Below are 19614 nucleotides of genomic sequence, written 5' to 3'. Positions count from 1 at the left end.
TTAAGGCTATAACTTATGTACTTGAAGCATAGACCTTTTAAGAATATGAGCATAATCGATTATGGACCGGATCCTTGACCCAGGTCCTCTTTCTCCCTTCCCCTCCCCTCCCATTGGCAACTTTGTGCCACTCAGGCGGAATTTGCAGGAGGCATAAAGCTAGTGTGGCAAGCCCTACATCACCCTCTGTCAAGGTTCCTTCCCCACTCTGAACTCTAGGGTACAGATGTGGGGACCTGTATGAAAACCCCCTAAGCTTATTTTTACCAGCTTAGGTTAAACTTCCCCAAGGTACAAACTATTTTACCTTTTGCCCTTGGACTTTATTGCTGCCACCGCCAAGCGTCTAACAAATATATAACAGGGAAAGAGCCCGCTTGAAAACGTCTTTCCCCCCAAAATCCTCCTCAAACCCTACAGCCCCTTTCCTGGGGAAGGCTTGATAAAAATCCTCACCAATTTGCATAGGTGAACACAGACCGAAACCCTTGGATCTTAAGAACAATGAAAAAGCAATCAGGTTCTTAAAAGAAGAATTTTAATTGAAGAAAAAAAGTAAAAGAATCACCTCTGTAAAATCAGGATGGTAAATACCTTACAGGGTAATCAGATTCAAAACACAGAGAATCCCTCTAGGCAAAACCTTAGGTTACAAAAAGACACAAAAACAGGAATATACATTCCATTTAGCACAGCTTATTTTATCAGCCATTTAAACAAAACAGAATCTAACGCATATCTAGCTAGATTACTTACTAAGTTCTAAGATTCCATTCCTTTCCTGTTCCCTGCAAAAGCATCACACAGACAGAGAGAACCTTTGTGCCCCCCCCCCGCCCCAGCTTTGAAAGTATCTTGTCTCCTCATTGGTCATTTTGGTCAGGTGCCAGCAAGGTTATCCTAGCTTCTTAACCCTTTACAGGTGAAAGGGTTTTTCCTCTGGCCAGGAGGGATTTTAAAGGTGTTTACCCTTCCTTTTATATTTATGACACCCTCTTTTTACTTTTCTCCTCATCTGCCTGGCGCAGGATATCATGGCAGGCTGAAGATAGAATGGAGTATGGACAGAGTGGACAGTGCTCTGTGGTGGATGAAACTGTACCCTGGGCGACTGTTACAACTGCCGTAACTTAAACTGTTGGTCCAACTGGAGCCTGGCATGACCCAGGATTGGGGGAGTACACAGACAACTCCCCACTCCTGTCCCTTTGGGTCATGGGCCAAGCACACCATGGCCAGATCCAAGAATGTGGCGTGTTTGGGTCTTGGGTTTTTGACTCACAGCGCAGTTGGTAAGGTGAAGCATGATCTCCTTGTTTGTCAGATAAGGAGTTTTGTGATCTGTTTGATTGGGAGCAGGGCCAGCTAAATTCTAACCTTGATTCTCATTCTGTCAGTGTGTCCCTGGCTCCAGTCCAACAGACCAGAAAGAGGCAAAATTAAACGTTTAAGTTCAAGATTAGGAGTCAGAATGAGGAAGGCTGTTTCCCGCTCCTTAACAGCAAAATACTGCATATGAGTACTCTTCTGTCTCTCCTTATTTTCCTTTTTTAAACTGATTGTGGCATGATTATTACTTGATGTCGAGAAATGTAAATAACACCAAGATAGTGAACTGCAGCATTCCAGAGTCCTTGGCAGCATTCTTGAATTGAGATATCTGTCTGCGATTCCTGTCCAGCTTCCTCCACTCACACAGCCATTGGGTTTAAGTACCTACCTATCTACACAAACAAGGCTTCAGAAAGGACTCCTTATATGCTGTAGGTGCTAGTGACCCATTCTTCTTTTAACTACTGTACATTTAAACAAATCAAAGTTGAGAAGTCTTAGGGCAGTATTAAAAGAATGTGATTCTTGTTATGAGAAAGTTCATCGTAGTCATTGAAGCACACCGTGTTCTGGTACCATTCTCTGATAAGTCTAAGATCTGTGACTTTATGGGAATAAGGGTGTAAACGCAGTACCTGACTTAAAGAGCTAATAAATCAGAGTGTTAATTTATTGCTCTTGACGCATTCTGGCTCTTCTCCCAGTCTGTCTCTCACTTTCACTGCATTCTCAGACCACAATCCCCCAGTTGGCCTTGGTGTGACAAAGGTATAATTACAGCTTGTCTCTCCTATTTGTACTATGTGAATAGGCATTGACAGGATAAATTTAACAATTGCGGGGGGATCTATCCATTTAAAGGACTGTAGAGCTGTGGTAAAAACTGAATTTCTAAGGCATGAAATCACTTGTTGAATGGGAGGGGAGGGTGAGATAAAAGTCTAGGAATTAGTGCAAAGAAGAGTAGGAAATCACTATGATTATTTTGCTTTTTGCTTTTTCTTTAGTGAGGGTGGGTGGGAGACATAGGTTAATAGCGTTGGTTTTTTTTTAAGTGGAAACTTTAACCAAAATACAAGTTAAAGAAAATTATATATACATCATGGGAAGATGAGCTATTTTACAACTTAATGTACAGTGGTGATGGAGAGAGATGATTGCAGCCTGACCTTCAGAGATTTTGAGCCATCACAGTATACTGTTCACTCTGAAGTCAGTAGGTTATTCGGAACAAGAGGAGCAGGATGTAATCTACGTTAGAGCTGGTTGAAATTTTGCAAAGGACATTTTATTTTAAATGGCTTTTATGTAAATTGGAAATTTCCACAATTTGTCTTTTTCTACATTTTTCATGTTTTTGATTAAATGGGGACAACGATAATTTTTTTTATAGTTTTTTTTCAACTTATCTTTTCTCCTTCTTTGTCTCCCTTTCTCTCCCCCCCGCCCCCCGCCTTCCTTTTCAATGGCAAGTCGCAAGGGGACCAGGAACAAGGAAAAATGGAAAAATTTCAAAAGCAAAAATTCTGATTAACTCTTTTTTTTGTGGAAAAAACTAAAAGAAAGGAAATATTCCTTTTTGAAACCCGGGAAACAAAAATTACTGCAATTGTTTGTGCATCCCTCCTCCAATTTTCAACCAAGTCTCTGGCAAGTTTCTGAGGGATCAAATAGAAGCTGTAAAGGTCTTCAAATAAGCTGGTGAGATTTCGTACATTTTAATGTTTATTCTGAATTAAAATGACTGCAGTGATTCAGCTGCATTTGTGAGATTGCGTATGGTTTTTTTTTTCTGTTTTCAGTTGATTTCCTTCACAATAATATGATTTTGCATATTAGCAAGGAAGGAAATATTTATTGTTATAGAAACACATCTTGCATCAGACAAAGAAACAAGCTTTAGAGAATTTTGTTTTTCCCCTTCTCTTGTGTCATTCTGAAGGAAATACAAATGATTTTGCATGCCACAAAAGGGTGGCCACGGTAATTTATTTTTCTAGCATTTGCGCTGAGCTTTTTAGCAGGTCGAGTACTAGCTTGCTCAGGCAGAAATGTAATAATATTATACTTCAGAGTGAACAGGAAATCTGCAAACAGCCACAATGTCCTCCCGCAGGTGCGTGTATAGTAGGGCAGGTTCTCTAATGGCAGAACAGTCAGGAAAATAAGAGCAAAACTTATAGTAAATAAATTTGTCACAGAAGAGTAAATGGAGGAGGGTTGAGTCAGGCATTTGGAGGAAACCACAGCACTAGGTTAAATGCAAAATAAAAACCTGGTTTCAGCAGCTGTGCTAGCAATGAAGCTACTCTCCGCAACCTTGACTTCCTAGCAGTGAATTTTTTCTAAGCTAGCTTTTTCGGCCAGCTGTCTTCGTATTTGCTTTAAGGCCAAATCTTGCTCTCTTTACATGAGTGACTCTTCCGCCGTTGTAAGTAGGCTAGTTTTTCAGTATTAGTAATGCCCTATTTGTGACTGCCTCCTCTTACTCCCCACCCCTCCAAAAACTCATTGTAACTCTTGTGGTGCTAAAAATCATTCTTGTGGAGTATTGGCTGTGTCCTGTTAAAGCAGCTGGTGTGTTCCTGCAGTTCATATGCTGTGAGTGTTAATTCATTAATGTTTGTAAAGTGTTTTGAGCTCCTTGGATGAAATGAGCAAAGGAAATACAAAGTATTGTTCAAGTTAAATGAACATTGCCAAAGCTGGCTACATTTAATCTATTGGGAAATTGACATCCCCTACCTTTTATTTATATAGCACCACAAGTGTGGAACTGCATAGGGGGAAGTGCTGCCAAACAAATAAATAAGGCCTTGCCTCAAATGTCTCACAGCCTCTGTCAGGGGACAAACTGGTACAGCATGGACTGCACTAAATAAAAATGGAGGGGTGCGGGTTATCATTGTAACTGGAAAGCATCCTGGAATGGCTGTGTTTTGAAAGTGGGGTCTTGGCATATATTAACTGCGAAGATGTACCAGACCTAAGAAGCAGAAAATAATGCAGCAGAAAGAAAGGAAGTGGTTAGGGGGGCAGCTGAGTCAGAAGCAGGAGATAGGCAGAGCCACACTTCGATCACGATTCCATTTTAAAGCTTTTATCTTTAAGGAATCCTTCACTTTTTTTTTCTTTTTCCCCCCCTTTCAGAAGAAGTCATTCCTTAGTCTGAGTTTGGGAGATGTTAGTACGTACATGGAAAAATGCATACAGTTCTAGAAAACCTTCAGAGGCATGATGTAAGGTTGAGATGCACAGTATAACAGTATCCAAAGTAAAGGGTGAAAATGCACTGGGAAATTGGCTTGCCACCCCCCGATGTGTATGAGCATGTCTGGTGTGTTTTCTAACCTTGCTAATGTCTTCCCTTAAGTATTTTTTATTTCAACCCTTGATGTTCTCTTAAAGTAATTCTTGTGTAAATATTGAATTAAAAAAGGACTTCTCAAATATTTTATGAAAAATGTGATTCTGTCTCTGTGTAGCAACGATGGTAGGGAGGTGATATCCTGTCAACAGTAGTGGTATCTTGGCAATCTAACATTTAGCTGTGTGTGTGTGTCTGTGTGTCTGTGTATATGTATGTAATATTAATATATATATATATATATATATACACACACACACACACACACACACACACACACACACACAAATAAAAATAAAATTTTCAGGGGTAATTATAAGTTACTTTGAGACACAAGTGATATGTTTTTAGTTGCAAAAAATGTATGTTCTCTGCTGCCATCCAATGATGTTTTTAGAAGTATACAGTAATAATTAGAGTTGGATGAATAATGCAAACAATTTCTCGATAGTATTCGTTTTAATTCTTAAATGAACTCTAGTAGCCGTTTTGGGCCCTTTTTTGTTCACATCCCATGAATGCTAGAATAATTGAGTTTTACTAGCACAACTGTTATGGAAAGCATATTTCAGAGTCTTCTGTATGATTTTATATGGAAACAATACATTTAAAATTTCACATGCACTTGCTTATGCCAGAATATTCATGTTCATTTAATTAGGGAAGAAAAAAAAATACGATATGACTTTTATCTGAGTAATCTATACTAAGCAACACAGCGCACATTTCAAATTCATGATCAGTATACATCAGGGGTGGGCAAATGTTTTGGCCCGAGGGCCACATCTGGGTATGGAAATTGTATGGTGGGCCATGAATGCTCATGAAATTCGGGTTCAGGAGGGGGTGAGGGCTCTGGTTGGGGGTGCAGACTCTGGGGCGGGGCCAGAAAAGAGGAGTTCAGGGTGCAGGAGGGGGTTGGGGCAAGGGGTTGGGGTGCTGGGGGGGGGTGAGGCCTTCGGATGTGGGTGCGGGTTCTGGGCTGGGGTTGGGGACGAGGGGTTTGGAATGCAGGAGGGTGCTCCAGGCTGGGACTGAGGAGTTTGGGGCAGGGATGTAGGCTCTGAGGTGTCTACCTCAAGCAGCTTCCGGAAACAGTGGCAAGTCCCTTCTCCAGCTCCTATGCGGAGGCATGGCCAGGAGGCTGTGCACGCTGTCCCGTCCGCAGTCGCTGGCCCATCAACTCCCACTGGCTGCAGTTCCCGGCCAAGGGGAGCTGCGGGGGCGGCACCCCCTGGCTGCCCCTAAACGTAGGAGCTGGAAGGGGGACATGCTACTGCTTCTGGGAGCCGCGGCATGCGTGCACGGATTGGCCCTTGACCCTGCTCCCCAGCAGGGGCTTTAGGGCCAGATTAAATAGGCTAGTGGGCCAGATGTGGCCCGCGGGCCATAGTTTGCCCACCCCTGGTGTACATGTAAAGAAAAACATACTTGTCAAACAAGACTCAAATACACATTTGAAGAAACTGATCTTCTCCCGGACATCCCGCAAACAGAAAAAGAAGCTGAATTTGTTGAATTAATTATTTGGTCACTTCTCATAAGAGCTATTTTTGTGATTTCCCTTCCTCTCCTCTCCTCTCGTTTTATACTGGGAGAGAAGAAGTAACATGTCAGTGATGTTGCTAGTTGGCAGGTTTTCTCCTGTCTTTCAGGATGTAACTCAGTAACTTTAACTTCTTACCTTCTGCATTCTGCGTCCCTGAAGTCTGTCTGGACTTGCAGCTGATGTCAAGATTCTTCTTAACTTTCTGATCTAAACCTTTATATAATGTTCCTGTGCACTGTTAAAGAAGAGCTGCATTCCACCCTAGAGGTAGTTGCAGTTCAGTACTCAGGCCTTAGTCCTGGAAGGAGATGCTTACAGGTAGACCCCTACTCAGCTCCCTTTATTTCACTGGGACCCTACGTGAGCACAGCACAGAATTTAGCCTGCATGTGTCTCCTTGCAGGAGCAGAGCTGAAGGTCTAATCTATGCTAGAGAAGGTTTGCTGGTATAGCTATACCTTCCAAGCCTTCCTAGCGTAGACGCAGCTTATTCTGGCAAAGTAGTGTTTTTATTGGTATAGCTTAAACCAGCTACCAAAACAAAGTAAGTTTTATCAGAGAAAACAAGCTTTGGAAGCTGCTTTGCTAGTCTAAAAATGTTTTGTTCTTAAAAACAAACTAACTAAAAGCGGTGGGGGGAGGGAATTCTCCTACCCAACCGTATTGTACCAGCAAAAGTTTTAAATGCAGACATGGCCTTAGTTTGCAAAGTTCTTTTGTAACCTTGAGGAAGATAGTATGTAATTGTACAATGATATGAACATGTATTAGTATTAGACTGTCTTCCAAATTCTCCAAAATTTAGGATGACTTTCGTATCCAGTTTAAAACTCCAACAAAACCCTGGTAGTATTGCTATGAATTTGCCTTCAAAAGCTGAACAGTATTTAGTAACTTTAGGAGATCTTGAGATCTTTGCAATATTAATTTTTTTATATTGAATGTGGATTTATATAGGTAGCAGGAGATTGCATGAATGCTGATAGTACTGAGAAAGTTGAGGATTGAAAGTGTATGACTCAGTAGCAGAAAATTATACTGAAGTACTAGATAAGCAGTTTCAAGGTGGAGTAGAGCTGAAAAGCATTGCATATGTTGCACAGATATTACTCTGGGTCTTACAGAACTTTTCTCTTCTGTGCACACTGTTTCGCTTGCTCTTAACCTTATTTTGTGCTAGTAACCCTACCTTACCTTCTTCTGGCATGGCGTAAAATCCTTGTTTGGTATTGCTCTGACTATTTCAGAGCACAGTCTGTTTAAATAATCACCTTTTAATTGAACTTTGGTTTCCAATTTTTTTTTAAATTACATCTCCCAGTGAGTCCTGGTTTGTGGGAAACTTTCTGCACAGATGGAACTTTGTTACCATTAAACGCTGTAGGATGAATACATTATCATTGAGGGAGACACTCACATTAGTTAATAATGCACTGGTGATCCTTGCAAAGCATGCAGAAAATTTGGTTGCATCTGTAAACACAAACCAGTGTACTGCAGCAAATTCATCTAGTGACAAAGAAACTACTGTTGAAATATCTTCCACTTCTTTCAGTACCAGTTATTCCAAATATTAGATTTTGAAGATTATGGAAGCTAAGAAAAGGATGTGTGTAGGCGTTCTAAAACTTACCACAATTCAGGCTTGTAAACCAAGAACCAGGCTTGTAAACCAGGCTTGTGAACAAGAACTGAGTGCTCCCCCAAAGCATCAACATTTCTATTCTCAGAATAACAGCATTTCTGAAACAACTGTGAACCAGAAGAGCATGCTGGTAGTAATATACAAAAGAGCACTTGAAGCTCTCTCTGGTTGAGACTTCTTGTATCCATCACTGGGACAGAAGGTAGCTTTTGAAATGGAGCAGGATTTGTGCTATCCAGGTGTGGAACAATGGGCATAAATCTTGTTGTGTTAAAACCTCAAACTCATAGCTTTCAGGGCCAGAAGGGACAATTATGATAAACTTGTCTGACCTCCTGGATAACACAGGGCATAGAATTTTACTCTGCGTCAAGCTCAAAGCTACTTGTTGAGCTAGAGAACTCAGGGCTGTTCCTTTTAATGGGGTAAAATGCACGTCTGTGGTTGCACAGCTGTCATGGATAACCTTATGGTGTTGCTCTCTGAGCTCTGAGAACAAGCGGGAAGGTTTGGATGTTCTTGCCTAATTGTTTTTAATTAAACATTGGTGCAACAAGGGTTGTACTCTGCCAGGGCAGAACCAACTAGCTTACAAAATGTACAGAACAAACAAGCTCCATCGTGTCATCCCATTACAACATTTCTATTCTAGGAAACACCCGTTGATTTGTTTTGATAAATTCAGCCCTAATAGTGCCAAGATGCAAATGAAGGAATATGCTTAAGCCTTTCTGTATATTGTATACATGTATAACAGTACTTTGGACTTTTCATATGTGGGCTCGCAAAGACACCATGCAGCTAGGTAAGTAGTATTATCCTCATATAATAGGTGGGGAAACTTGGGCACAAAGAAATGAAAGCCACCATTTCCAAAAATGTCCACTAAAACCAGATGCCCACAAACAGAGCGCCCGCAAACAGAGCATCTGCAACGCCTGCTTGAGTTAGTGGGTGCTGCAGGTGCATGTGGTGAAAATCCACATAGGTGTCTCAAGCTGGGCATCCAAAGTTAGTGGACCTGTTAAAATAAAATGGGCCGAGGTGATTTGCCCAAGGACACGTGCATCGGTAGCAGAAGCTCCTGACTCCCATTTATAAATGCTTTTCTAATTACAGAAATTATATTAATTTGAACGTTGCTGTAGGTTTGCGTTGCAGTTAATACAGAAATCCTAAAGTTTTGTTAATAGCAACTTTAAAGTGTGGGTGTATTTTATCCCCTTTTGGAGAATGAAAATTGACAGTTTGATAGTTTTGTAGCTACATGCTTTAATAGGTGTCACCATTCTGAAATAGTATTCATCACAATGGTTTGAAGGAGCAGATGTGTTAATGGCAAGCTCTGCTATTACACTTGTGCTACTTCATTTGTTAATCCGTCACCTCCCTGCCACAAATCACATGGGAGGGAAGGATGCTGTTGATGCTGGAGGCAGGCAGAGAGTCAGTATGAAGTGATGGGGGCTGTCTACTCTGGGGCCTATTGATATCTTGGGGAAGAAGGGCCTCCCCTGAAGACCTCTAAGAGTATGTATACACTACACACTAAGCCTGGGCTCTGACTCATGTTTGAGACTAAGTCCCCTTTCCGTCCACACTCGGTCTGATTCAGGTCAGTAAACACTCTGGACCTGAGTCCTAGGACCCTGCTAGGGGCGTGGGTCAGAGCCCGAGTCCTGCTGTGACTTGAATCCAAGCAGAGTCATTTTGTCGTGTGGACACAGGTCAAGCCACAGACGTGAATCAGAAGGTCTGTCTAGTACAGTACGGACATGTTAGCACAGCTGTGAGGCCTGTGTCCGGCAATTGTAAATCCAGGGTTAAATACAGTGTGGCTGCTCAAGTATAGGCGTGGACATACTGAGTCCATAAGCCCAGATCCCATAGACCTGGGTTCAATGTGGACATATCCTAAGACTCATTTTGAACTAAATAACCCTGTATAATAAATTGGGCATATTTCACAGGGGGAGTTCAGCTGCCATACCTAGGCAATCCCCCTCCACCCCACTAAACAGAGAGAGATACTCTCCTTCTCTGGCACTTACCCTCACCTTCCAGGTGAGGACCTGGGGCTCATCCCCATTAGGGCCTGTTGTAACCTGAGCATTGGTTTATCCCCTCCCATCATTTTCACAGGTGGACATTGTTTGCCTGTCTTCTCTGACACTGTGGCAGCAAAGTTGTATGAGGTATAACACATCACCTTATGCTTTACAGGAAAAACGCTCCTGTCTTGTATAATCCAAAACATGAGGCTATGTCCTGCTGGCTTTGCTCCGTTCACTGTGGTTTGAGGGAATACCTCAAACAGGATTTGCCAGGTTGTTCTGAATGGATAGAGCAGTGGTTGAGGGTTGTAGATCTGGTTTGAGTTCTTGAGTCTTGAGCTGACTTCTTGGGGGTGGACATTACCTTCATATCTTTCAGCATTAATCTTAACTTTTGGTGAACAATTTACTTTTCCCCAAATCCCCATTTTGGAAGCCTGTGAAGTGCTTGCATTTGTATCTTGATAATTTTTTAGCTATATTATGATGGCAAACCTCCGTGTTTGTTTGTTTGTTACTTTTTTTTTAACAGCCTGTTTAAAAGCCACAGATCTGAATTTGGCCGGAGGAGGGAGGTAATTTTTCAGCATCCTTATAGTATTTCCAGATGCTTTTCAGCTTTTTCATGGCCTTCTGAACAGTCAAGTACTATACCAGTCTTGTGGTGGTGGTTTTTGCATAGAGAACAGTCATTTAATAATATATGGAAATCTGCAGAATAACTGCTTGGAATTGCTGATACCTGACACGGTTTAAGAAACACTGAGAGCAGCGTCCTGCTCCCATTGAAGTCAGTGGCAAAAAGGCTCTGAGCTTGAAAATTATTCATGAACTGACTTCATCTGGAGAATATTTAGCAGAAAGGGTCTTCCTGTATGGGTTGGTGAGTTGCCCCCTAACCCTCAATTTAATTCTTTTATTTGATTTTTAATAATGCTCTCAGCACACCTTGTCTCAGAGCATGTGTACATAAATTACCAGCCAAACACATTCAGTTGGCTAATGCAAACTAAAACGAAATCAAATCTAAATCCCAGCCGTAGATAACTAAAGTAGCATATTTTTTTCCACTGCTGCTCTCGTTCTGATTGCAATATTGTTGGTTCTCTTATCTGCTAAGAAGAAAATAAATAGATTCTTATCTCTGAGTTTTGGCGCAGCTGTAACCAGCCAGTGTAACTTCCCTTTGCCCTCTCCTGAATAATTCTAAGTACTTTATCTGCTGTATCCCAAAGTCTTCCATGGTTTAACAACCTCTCTAAGAGCAGCTATAAAAGGGGCTTTCACTAACGAACAGGAAGCAGAATGAATAGCAGGAACTTCTGATAATGCACTGTCTGTCTGAGAGGAAGATCAGCCTAACTAAGCTGTACCAGAGTAGTGAATGATGGTCCTTCAACTAGGGCCAGCCGTGCAAATTTTAATACTGGGAACAAAGAATTCTCCCTCTTCAACTAACTATTAAACACCCATGTCAATTTAGTGGCCCGATACAGTCAATCTCATCTTATTTACTTTCTTTTTCTGTTCATAGTGGATCCTAACAAGCCTCAGACGGTTTTTCTATTTATATCTACCTATCTGTCTGCACACACACACCATATCCATTTTGGAAGAGCTAATACAGCCACCAATGCTGCCTTCCTAATGCCTGCTACAGCTCCACTGCATTTTTGAATGCTAAAAACTTACATGGTTACATGCATGTGATATGTTCCGCAGACTGCAAGGTTCCGCATATTGAACAGAATGTTGGGCCTTCCTATGTTTCTGTTGGAATTTCAGTCTGGGAGTGTCTGGATATTTGTAATGACCGACCGTTTCAATTCCCTCCTCCCCACACCCTTCCAGGCTGGGCGGCTGTCTGTTTACTCCTTTCTCCGCTCTTGAGCACGGCTGGCTCGTAAAAGAAAGAAGCCAATGATTAAATAAAGTCTGAACATGGCAGTGACACAGCTTAGCTACATGCTTTGGGCCTGGTTCTCTAGCTAGCTAGCTTCCCCATGCTAGCTTTACGCCAGGGAAATTCCATTGACTTCTGTGGGCTTGCACTGGTATAAAACTTGTGTAATGCAATGGAAGATCAGATCCTTTATTTCTGACGTGCTGGCTTTCTGAATAGTGTCCTTTCCACTACTTAGTCTGCTTGAAACGTATGATAATGGAGTGATTTATTTTTTTTAAGCTGTTGACCTTTTTGTTTTGTCACTTCTGGGTATGTGAAATTAAAATGGTTCATTCATTTTTGGCACTTTTTTTTCTCTCTTTCAGGTCTCCCTTGGATTTTAATATCAGAAAATTGTGTGTCTCTGATGAGAACTTTGCTTAGGTAAGTGAAACAAGATTATTTTTTGTCTTTACAGGTTCAAGTTCCATGTTTTACTTTTATGGTATGTTTTATTGTAACTGTAAACTGCCAGCTGGCTGCCCATGTGAGCTGTGGTTAAATAAGACTCGAGATATGTATTAAACATAAGTAGGATAATGCTTGTTGTATGGTTTAGGGGAGTGATCTTTTAATTTCTCACTTTTCTGGAAAATGTTGTTTATATAATCAACTAAAAAGGATCCAGTTGTAAAATAGCGAGTTTTATATCTTTCAGCTAGCCACAATAGCTATTTACAAAGGGATCATTGATTGGAGATACACCAGACTTCTGAGGGGGAGGGGGTAATGAGATGGGACGGGGACCTGATTTTCATTGTGAAAACTCAGCCCTAATTTGCCAAGATTTGCATATTTGGGCCACTTTTTCAGGTGAACCACTTTTCTTCTCCAGGAAGGAATGTTTGGTGCTGAGAACAAATCATCTGAAACTTGACAAGTTTGAATTGTTTTGATCCAAAATTGAGCAAAGCTCAGCAATTTAGCTTTGAATCTTTGGATTCATTCAAACAAAAAAAAAAAAAAAAAAATCCAGTGTATCCTCTGACAACGCAAACTGCTGTATTTCACATCATATCTCTGTTGAACAATGAAGATGCTGTCCCTGTTCTTGTGTTTTATGGGTGCTCATGGTTGATTTAAATCAGAATTCAGAGTTACAGCTGTCTAGTTTTTCTAATTTTGTGGGCATATTCTGTTTTCCTGCTATTAAGTGACAAAGGCTTATTGTCATGAGCCAAACATGGGGGTCCACTACTGCAGTGCCCACTGTATAGGCAGGAGGGCTTCCAGTACACAGCTCTGCCAATGCACCTCAGGACTGACCTGCAACACATTGTACTTTTCTGGGCTTTATGCTGAAGAGAGGGTCAGGCTGCCAAACTTGCAGGGTACCTTGTTGCTCCAGGGGTACAGGTCTCATACAGGATGCAAGAGGGGCTGGTTTCAAATCTTAGACAAGCTCTTGCAGAGATTGGAAAAAATTGCATAAGTTCTGCATATTCATGTCTTTAGGTGCTCAGATACTGCAGTGGTGAGTGCTAGATAGATAGACCCATGGCTTTTCTTTTTTCATTTAAAGTGGCTGAGAGGTTTTTCTCTCACCATCCTTGCTTCTGCTGCCACCTCTCTAAGGACTTCTTTGTGTTCCCCATGGGTTTGCAGAGCCTATTCCTCCAAGGCCCCTCTGACTCTTGAGGCCCCGGACTTGAGGAAAGTCAGGTGGATCCAAGTGTAGAACAAACCACTACTGTGCTCAGGTCTGCTTCCTTAGCGACTCCTCACATATTAAGTCTTAACAATCAAACCAGACAAGGCTCTAGGCAAGGTCATGGGGTTTCCTGACTTTCTGCAAAGAGGTCCCTCTTAACTCATTTTCCCTGTCCACCTCTCTGTTTCCAAAGTGCTGGCTCAAATTGTTCCATGCACAGTGTGGCTCTCATCTTACCCAGAAACCTGCATACAGGCTAGAAGACTCCCTCAAGGAGTTGTGGTTCTCTCATCCCAAAGTGGACTCAGTAGCAGCCTCCTTCTATACTCTGATTTCTCTCAGGAGGACCTGATAGACCACAGGGCAGAAGAGTTCTCTATGAACCTCCCGTGGGCTTGGTGGTGGTTGGATACATTAGCATCCTCTGCATCTCACTTATCTAGAACAGCTGTCTTGACAGAGCCCTGTAAATGGAAGTTTCCAAAACCAGTCCACAGGAGTCTCTCCAGATACCTCCTGGCTATGAACAGCTTGAATGAATGACAGGGCACAGGACTCAATTAGGCTATGTGCTGGTATTCTGGATCCTTTGTTCTAGCTTGTTGAGTTCCCTGAGTTCATTGTGGGCGTGGGAGGTGCCAGGTGCAGGGAATGTCATTAAAATACTGACCCCTAGTACTTTAGATGACCCAGGCAGCTTTGGAAATATCCTTAACTCTATTTTCCAGGAGATGTGGGAGGAAAGACATCGCTCCCCCTTTCAGAGGCTCGCTTGTGGAAAAGCCAGTCTGCTTCTTTTCTGTAATCTGCCTCCCTTAGGAGCAAGCCCAGCTTCTCCATCCAGTCAAGTACAGCCCTAAATAGTAGGAATATAGAAGGAACCAAGATCCAGCCTCAGCTCTTATGGCTGACAAACTCCAAGCCCAAGCTTTACCCTTAGACAGAATAAGAGAGGATACAATCAGCTCCGACTATTTCCTTCCTAGGAGGGAAGATTCCTGTTTCATACAGTGTGTGCTAGTGCAGTGCTATCACCCTGTGGTAGTTCCAAATTGGGATGTCAAACAACAAAATGCTAGCGTGGACACAGCTAGAGAGAAGAGTGACGCTTACGGAGCCATTGCAACACATCTGCAGTGCACTACTTGGTTTTCCTTTGTGGTCTCTCATCTAAGTTATTGACCTGTCCTGGCTGTGCTTAGTTCCTGAGCTCTGACTAGGCTGTATTGACATTTGAGTGGGTCCAGAGGGAAAAAACTCCATGCAAATTAATAAAGGAAGATCGCATAAAGTGCCCAGGCAGCCATTCTAAATGTAGTGGGGAAGCACAGCCTTGTACCTACGTATATATAGCAAGTCAAATCTATGAATATATGCAGGCCTAGTTAATAAATAACCCAGACACTGTAGTTAAGAGGGAAAGACATAATTAAATCTGTCATCTGCTCTGCTTTTAAGTTAGATCCAGAGCGGTAATGCTTTACACTAGAAAGGTAAACACTGTCATTATTCAACAATGGAACACACACAAGGCTGACATTGTTTTTTCCTTCTTTGATTTAATAATTATTTGTAACAGGTTTAATGGGCTATTAGATGTAGATGGTCTCTGTTTTGTACAGTGGAGCCCTGATAAAGCCCTACCCTTTATGAAGGGCCATTACGTCTTTCTTTTAATTCACATTTGTCATGGTGCTTTGCTGAAGGTCCTTGTTTTAAATTTGTTGTGGTTGTAATATGTTTAGCTCCTGCTCCCAGGGTATGGTTTAGCCCAAGACTATTCAAACATGTTTCTGCTCATCAGATTACCCATGTTAAACTCTCTATGGAATGGAAGAGGATTTTCCTTCTATGTACCTTTTACTCTATTATATATTTTCTGGCTCCTAAACTAAAATTTTTCAGTCTGCTTTATAGAGATGCTCTGGGCTAACTCGCAGCTTTAAGGTGCAGACTGAAGGATGAGGATGGAAGTTCTTCTCTTGTTGCATTGTATTTTGAGACTGCAGCAGGTTCTTCATGGGTTTCTGGGTACCTCTAGGGCACGCCTCCTCTCTCCAAAACCCACAGAGCTGGTTGCCCACTTATTTAGAGCTTTCTTGGACTCTGGAGGTTGTTTTTCAGGTGTCTCAAGACTCATATTTAGGGTAGCTTAGCTTGGAAATTTCTCTGGAGAAGTAGACAGTTCTCTTTCATGCTATACCATACCCTGTCAAATAATATATGGAGTTCCTAGGGTAACACTCACTAGCCTTGTGTACGCTGGCAGAATAGGATCCATATGTACCATCTGTGGAGCTGCAGCATTGTGACTGGTTGTGTATTAGGAGTCCTGTTTTTTGCCATTATTTGTAGCCTCAGGTTGATTCCAGGATGTCCTTACTTGAGACTTCATCTCTGTTCCCTTTGGAAAGGTCTGAGTCTGGCAAGCTTAAATGCTCGTTGTAAAATCTTTGGGTTATACATGTTTGCAGGGGTCATTTTTGGGTTATCACTTAATGTAATAAAACATTTAGAAATGGGAGTGATAACTCTTGTTAATGGGCCTCGCTGCCATGGCGATAGGCACTACAGAAACTAATATGTACATTTTAGAGTGTGTGTTAGGGGAACCTTGAATGCTCCTTCCTGTTGAGTTCCCTTCTAACTCTTGCAGCTCTAGCCCTTCCGTGGGAGTTCTCATCAGAAGCATTGAAGGGGCCACCAATGAAATGTCTGCACTGGCTCGGCAGCTGATTCCCAAAGGAGGCAGTGGAAGAATTCCCTCCATTCTTCCTCATTTGTATTTTCTTTAGAAGACCAATAGCTCATTACTGGACTTTGTCTTTAGTTGTCTGTACATCTCCTCAGCTAAGTCCATGCAATTAACTACTCTAATGCTCTATCTACCACTATTTTAAAGGCATTCACTTGAAATCTTCCTGGCCATGCACCTATGCTGTGGACAGGAATAAATGATTTCTAGACCTTCTCCTTACTACCCTCTCCTCCTAATTCCAAAGGTTTTAGAAAAGCCCTACTGGTTACTCAAAGAAAAACTAAAATTGAAGGGAGTCTCTCCTTACCACAGATCCAACAGAGACTGGATGTGTCTTGGAAAAGACATAGTAGAAAATTACATGTTTGCCCTTAATGCAGGGTAGGATGCATGTTGGCCAAAGGGTCTATTGTTTTATGGTTAACATGTTGTTGTGTTGTTGCAGCCAGTGATCTTTTTATTTTGCTGAGGCAGATGGAGGGTTTCCAAGTCCCATAAGCATAACCCTGGGAAAGCTTAGTTGGTTTTAGGTTTGACCACTTGGGCAAATGAGGTTACCCTGTGACAGAGATGCATCCCTGAATATGGAGACAGTCTTGGCCCAAAGCACAGCAAGTGATGTGAAGCCTGAGAAAGGACAATTGTAAACTCCTCGGGGAAGGTTCTGTATGTGCATTCGGAGAAGGAGACTCTTGTGGCACGTGTGAACTGCTGTGTCTTTTGTTGTTGTTGTGGCTTATTTTGTTGTTTTATGTGGTAGAGGAGAGTCCTTTTTTGCAAATACGTGCAGTAAGTGTTCCAGATAGAGTTATAATGGATTAAAATATCTATATAAATGTAATATCGCTCATGTGATGACTGTAAAAAGTCTAGCAAGAGTTGCTTCATTCTAACATCGAACATAATCCTAATTTATTACTTAATAAAATTCATCCCTGGAACTACCAGCTCTCTCTGCTTGGCTGGAGAGCTTCCGTGTAGCATCTTCTCAGGCCCCCATTTCTGTCTTCCTGCTACTGATTTAAAGAAACAATGCATACATAATCAGTGGAGGTTGGTATTCTATTTTTTATTTTATTGTTTTTGGCCATAATGGCAACCCCAAATAATTGCTGTGCCATTCTCCAAATACCTGCTCTAGATGCAAGCGTTTGTGTTCATGTCACAGCCACAGATGACCCTTGCCCACTTGTGATGGGTCATAATAAGATGAAGTGGACAGAAATGTGTTTCCTTTTAGTTGCTCATGTAGTACTTTACTCGTTTCCCCCTCTGCTTTGACTTGAAAGATTGCTGAGATGCTTCCTTTGTTTGACCCACTTGGCATCAGAGTGAAGAAGATCATCTTTCTTCAGTATCAAAGTTTATCGGTCTCAAAGGTCTTCAGCTCATCAGTAAATTCTTAGTTTTGCAGCTGATCACTCACAGAGCTGCTGTTTTTAATACCCTTTTTCTCTCCTTCTCAATATCTGGTGTGTTGTACTGCCCACAAAAACCTGAGGCAAGTACTGTTGTACTGCCTGTGTATTGGGAGGGTAGGCAGCAGCACAAGTGTTGATAAAGCTACTGAAAATGGCAGGCCAATAGTATTTCACTTACAGTTTCCAAATTTTGGCTCTTTGTCATTGTGCTTACAGAGTCTAGTGCAATTATTGTTACTATTATTTGTAGTGTGGGAGCTCCAGTGATGGATCAGGACCCCATTGTGCAAGGCTCTGTACAGACACAGAACAAAGACAGTTCTTCCCCCGCGCCTCCCCCACCCCCAAGAACTGACAATCTAAGTATAAGACAAGAGACAACAGGTGGAAACAGATGATTACAGAAACAGATGGAGGACCACAAGGAAAATTGCTTTGCAGTGTAACTTCCCTCTCTAGGTTTCATACCCACATGTGTTCAGGAGAGAAGGAGGTGGGGCGTGTACAGCAGTGGGACTGAAACAAAAAGTTACTCATTTCAAAGTATGATATTGACTTTATTTCCCTCCTGAGTCTCGTGTCAGTGACTGGTAATGTGAACATTCGTTCTTTTTTTTCTTTTTTCTTTTATATGGTTTAAAAACACAACATTATTTTTTAAATAAATCAAACCTTGGTCAGCTAGAGTGGGTTCATGTACTGTGATGGCAAATGGCTGGCTCTCACCTGTCTTTGGAGATGCCTTTTTGCAAAAAAGAAATCGACTTTTTGACTCTTCAGCAATGTTAATGTTTGTGTGTGTATCACACGCTATAATAAAGCTTCACTGAGCAGCTGCCTATAGTGGAATAGTTCTATTTTTAATGAAATCTGTTTATATAAATGCTTAATAAATACCATATGTAGCCGCCTTAACTTTAGCATCTTCTCCATCTCTAAAAACAAACAGAACCTGAGCTTTTTCTTCTCTGTCCTCCTTTGCAAATCCCTCACCGTTTTGATTTCTATCACACAGGTTTTTTTTTTTTTTTTTTTTTTAAAGTTGTTCCTTCTGCAGTTACTAAACCATTCACCTGTTCATGTTTGTGAGTATAAATGAGTTATAAGAGAACACAGAGCCATGGGCACTGTAACTGAATGTTTGCTTTATTCAGATAGAACCCTGTTAATCAGGAAAGCCTTGACTAGTGGGATGACCTGCACAAATAACATGAGAGAGAGGATTCAGGCTCCAGCCTGTTTTCCCCTCCCCCAAACACATCTCTCTTATTTCAGCATCTCACACTGCACAATGTAATAGCTGTTCAGTCATCTTACTGTTTCCCTGAATAAAACAAAATGACTTCACATCTGAGGTTGCTTTGAGTGTAATTATATTAAAAAGGACCAGCTATGACTAGATTTCGCCTCTGCAGTGTTTTTTTCACACCCCTGAAGAACTAAGTTTTAGCACTGAAAGTGGCAACGTAGACACAGCCTCAGTTTGTCCTTAATCTAGCTATTTCCCATTGCCAACGTTTTGAGTGTGAGAGAATCTTGAATACTGAGCCCAGTCTACACGTGACTTATTCCGTGATTTCAGAGGTTCTGCATGCTAAGTTCTGTTTACTTCATCTGCAGGTCTGTGACCAGTCCCTCTGGCCCCAAGAAACAAGGGGTAACAGCTTATTGCAAAACGAAGGCTTTATAGAATTCTGTGCATATTCCTATAGGATACATGGAGTTCTAGGTATGTCCCAATAGATGTATTCATACTAAATTAAACTAGTCAGGTAAGGTTTTATTTCAGCTCCCCTGCAGCAGTCAGGTGCAACGATTCCTTTTGCCATAAATCCATGTCAAAGCCCTTGAAGCTAATTTTGCGCTCATTCCCTTTTTAGAAAGCTCTAGAA

At 41.6% G+C, this 19614-nt stretch overlaps 1 protein-coding gene across 16 annotated transcripts in view; it reads left to right on the top strand.

The window, feature by feature from the left end:
* AKAP13 (A-kinase anchoring protein 13) overlaps positions 1 to 19614 on the top strand; it is a 323045-nt gene that overhangs the window by 13281 nt on the left and 290150 nt on the right. For 14 of the 16 annotated variants that reach the window (XM_043524664.1, XM_043524676.1, XM_043524674.1 and 11 more), the window contains exon 2: positions 12219 to 12276. In XM_043524664.1, coding sequence (XP_043380599.1) covers positions 12260 to 12276 — 17 coding nt within the window. In that variant the 5' untranslated portion in view covers positions 12219 to 12259. Of the gene's footprint in view, positions 1 to 12217; positions 12277 to 19614 lie in introns of those variants that run through there. The other 2 variants (XM_043524665.1, XM_043524666.1) reach the window with 1 other exon arrangement.

Source organism: Chelonia mydas, chromosome 10 (assembly GCF_015237465.2).
Source record: "Chelonia mydas isolate rCheMyd1 chromosome 10, rCheMyd1.pri.v2, whole genome shotgun sequence".
NCBI lineage: Eukaryota > Metazoa > Chordata > Testudines > Cheloniidae > Chelonia > Chelonia mydas.
Note: the sequence above shows the minus strand (reverse complement) of the source record. Positions and strands in the feature narration are given on the sequence as shown.